Source organism: Patagioenas fasciata, chromosome 11, assembly GCF_037038585.1.
Source record: "Patagioenas fasciata isolate bPatFas1 chromosome 11, bPatFas1.hap1, whole genome shotgun sequence".
NCBI classification, from domain to species: Eukaryota; Metazoa; Chordata; class Aves; order Columbiformes; family Columbidae; genus Patagioenas; species Patagioenas fasciata.
The window spans coordinates 6008850-6012285 of NC_092530.1; the positions used below are offsets into that span (position 1 = coordinate 6008850).

Below are 3436 nucleotides of genomic sequence, written 5' to 3' on the forward strand. Positions count from 1 at the left end.
GCTCATCTCTCAGCTGGGGAAAGTGAGGCGCAGGGCAGCCTGGCTGTTCTGTGGGGGAGGTCTGGGAGCAGACCCCAGGCTCTGTGCCTCCTCTGGGCAGTGTGTACCAGCTGGCAGCGATGGGCACCAAGTCCACTGCTAGAGGGTTGGCACAGGGCAGGGGGGAAGTGGAGGGGCTCTTAGTGAAGTGGAGCACCCTGCCTGGCTCCAACCCCCTCCCCTGGGACCCGGGGAGCGCCTGGCCCTTTAACCCCTGATTGGGGCTATGCCTTTAAAACGGGCCCCGGGGCGGGGGCTCTCACCCCGCAGGAGGAGGAGGCTGGCCAGGAGCAGGTGGCCTGAGTGAGCTGGACCTTCCCACCCCACTTCACCCCCCCCCTACCTCCACCACACTCTCTTCTCCCCTGCCCTGGCACTTTTCTAGTACCTGTAGCCAGGCTTGTGTCTGGCTGGCTTTGCCCCTGGTCTGGGTTTTAGTCTGGAATTTGCACCTCTTTTTGCATGTAGTGTGCCCCTGCCCCCTCCCATCTTTCAGTTCCTGTGCCAAGCAGAAGCAGCTGGCATGGCAGCCCTGGTTTGATAGTGGCTGCAGGACACTGAGGTCTCCTTTTGTTGGTGCCTGCGACCAGCTCTGCCTCACCAGGGGGAAGTATGACTGCAAGCTTCCCCTGATCCCGCCAGCGGCCAGCGCCACCTCACCCCGCTCACCCCCTCCACACACCTACCATGGCTTTGCTCCAGCCCTTCACCAGCCTTCTCCTCCTCTTCACTCTGTCCCTTTCCTGGGCTGCAAACCAGTCCCTGCTGCCCCCCAGCTCCCTGCCCGCCATCCCCCCGCTGCCGCTCCTGCAGGCCCTGCAAGTGCGGGCACCAGGCAGCCAGGGCTGGCGAGCGGGGCCAGCAAGCGGGCAACCCCTGCGCTACATGCTGAACCTGTACCGGCGTGCCACCGACCGCGAAGGGCGACCCCGCCATGGCCGCAGCCTGGGCACCAACACCATCCGCCTGGTCCGGGCCAGTTCCCCGGGGGGCCAGCCCTGGGCAGGTAAGGAGCGGGTGGGCACCAAGGGCAGTGCAGGCGTTAGTGGAGCCAGTGGGGTGGGATTGAGCCTTGGAGGGTCTCTGCATCCTTCTCCCCTTTACTGTGTTCTGGCCAGAGCTGGCATGTCCTGTGCCCTGCAAGGCTGCCCTTGGCCTTGGGGTCCCCCTTGGTGGGGGCTCCGGCCCTCCCTGCCCTGGGGATGAGACAGGCCCTGTGTGCCCTGTTCCCCTTCCCATCCTGCCCAATGCTGTGCCATGCCAGTGGTGTTGGTGTGGAGGATGGGAATTGTCCCAGTCACTCTTTGCCATTCACCCAGTGGTGAGCAGCTGCTGTTTGCCAAGGCTCCTGCCTTGTGCCGGGGCAGCTGGCTGTCATGGGCTGTTGGGGTGGCAGTGACACAGGCTCTGCTGCATTGTGTGGGGCTGCAGCAGCACCCTGGGAGAGGGTTGCACTGGTGTGGCATCCGCTATGCTGTACTGGGGGGACACTGACTGCTGCTTCCCCACAGGTCGCTGGTACGTGCAGCCCCTCACCTACCGCCTGCAGGGCCAGCCCAAGGCTGAACAGCTCCTCCGAGCTGCTGTGGTCTACCTGCCCAACCTGCCGCTGCCCCACGGCCGCCTCCTGTGCACCCTGGAGCTGGCAGCCACCGGTGAGGGGCCCGGGGTGCTGCTCAGCCCTGCCGCCCGCCCCCGCCATGGCTGGGCTGAAGTGGATGTCACTCCTTACCTGGTGCCAGGGAATGGCAACACAGGGAGCCTGGTCCTGCGGCATGTCTGTGTGCATGCCGGCCGGGTGGGGGGCCACGACACCCCAACGGCCCCCAGCCACCCCTTCCTCCTCCTCTACCTCAATGACACCCAGACTGGGCTGGCACCACCGGCAGCAGAGCCCCACCGGCACCGGCGCGACACAGGGACACTGGCCCATGACTTGTCCAGCTACCTGCGGGAGCAGGGAGGGGAGAAGAGTGACTGCTCCCTGCGCCCCTTCCCTGTCAGTTTTGCCCAACTGGGCTGGGACCACTGGATCATTGCTCCCCACCGCTACAACCCGCGCTACTGCAAGGGTGCCTGTCCCCGCCTGCTCCGCTATGACTACCATGCGCCCAACCACGCTGTGGTGCAGAGCTTCGTCCATCAGCTGGTGGATGCCAACGTGCCCCGGCCTTCCTGCGTCCCCTACCGCTACAGCCCCATCAGCGTCCTCATGATCGAGCGCGACGGTGGCATCCTCTACAAGGAGTATGAGAACATGATTGCAGAGTCCTGCACCTGCCGGTAACGCCTGCTGCCCCAGCACGTCACCCCCAGGCTCTGCCTGTCCCTGCTGGATTTGGACTTCAGGGTTTGTCTTGCTCTGCCTGGCGTGGGTCTGTCCCCCCTCCCCGTGCAGCACTGCTCTGCCGGAAGGTTTTACGATGGCATTTTTATGTAAATTGTGGGTTTTTAAAGGCAGGAGCCTGTGCTGGGGCAGTTGCCCTGTGGCATCTGTCCTTCCTGTAGCTCCGTGGCCACTGCCTGTTTTTGGGGGGTGGAGGGGCTTGGCTGATGCCAAGATGCTCCCAGAGAAGAGCGGGCTCCCTGGACTGGAGCACAAAGCTCTTAGCGGGTGGTGTGGGGTCTCCTGGTGGAGCTAGGGCAGGAAGGGTTGAGCGTTCCAGGTGTCCCTGTGCTTGGCACCCAGCTGGTGCCATCGCTGTCTGGAGCACCCCTGCCTGTGGGATCCGTTCCCAGCTCACATGCACCCCATTCTGTCTAGTCCTGGCTGTGGTGGTGTTGCACCAGGCTTGGAATTGGGCTGGGGAGGGTGTAAGCCCCTCTCCTTCCCTGCAGTTCTGCTCTGGGGGAAGCTGTGAAAGCTGGAGGGACCCAGGCTGCCAGCTCTGCTCCCAGTACCGGGGGCCAGGCTGTGCCTGCTGCTTCCTTTGCCACCCCTGTCCTTCGCCTCCTTGGCTCACCCTCTAGCAAGGCTGGGGTCTCACCTTCTCCCAGGGGTCAGACCCCCAGCGTGGTGTCCCTCTGCCTTTCTGCACCCTTGCTGTCCCATGGGGCTCAGGCTCTGCTGGGCTCCTGGCCAGTCCCCGTTCCTGGAGGGGTTGGTCCTATTCCCAGCACCCCTGCTTTTCCTCTATTTATTGCTGACTGTGTAATTAAATAAATTGATGGATTTTGCTAAAGACCATCTTGGCCTGTTCTTGCTCTGTCCCTGGGGTACAGCAGGTGCCCCCTGGGACAGACTGGGGTAGACTGTCCCTGTGCAGGCACCCTTGTGCCTGCATTGGAGGGAGCAGGTGCTGCTCCCTGCTGTGTGCAGGGGGTAAATCCCAGCTGGTTCAAGCAGGAGCTGGGAGAAGAGGCTTCCATAGAGATACAGACCTTCCTTTGGGCAGGG

The 3436-nt window shown here is 63.5% G+C and overlaps 1 protein-coding gene across 1 annotated transcript; it reads left to right on the forward strand.

Annotated features, from left to right (window-relative positions):
- Positions 1-726: 726 nt before the first annotated feature.
- On the forward strand, positions 727-2504 carry BMP15 (bone morphogenetic protein 15). The gene is made up of 2 exons (XM_065846942.2): positions 727-1045; positions 1551-2504. The coding sequence occupies exons 1-2, from the start codon at positions 727-729 to the stop codon at positions 2324-2326; spliced, it is 1095 nt and encodes a 364-aa protein (XP_065703014.1). The 3' UTR covers positions 2327-2504.
- The last annotated feature ends 932 nt before the right edge of the window (positions 2505-3436 follow it).

Coding starts and splice junctions, on each gene's coding strand:
- BMP15 (XM_065846942.2), top strand. CDS start 727: ATGGCTTTGCTCCAGCCCTTCACCAGCCTTCTCCTCCTCTTCACTCTG. Junction 1,046..1,550: donor GGGGGGCCAGCCCTGGGCAG/GTAAGGAGCGGG, acceptor GCTTCCCCACAG/GTCGCTGGTACGTGCAGCCC.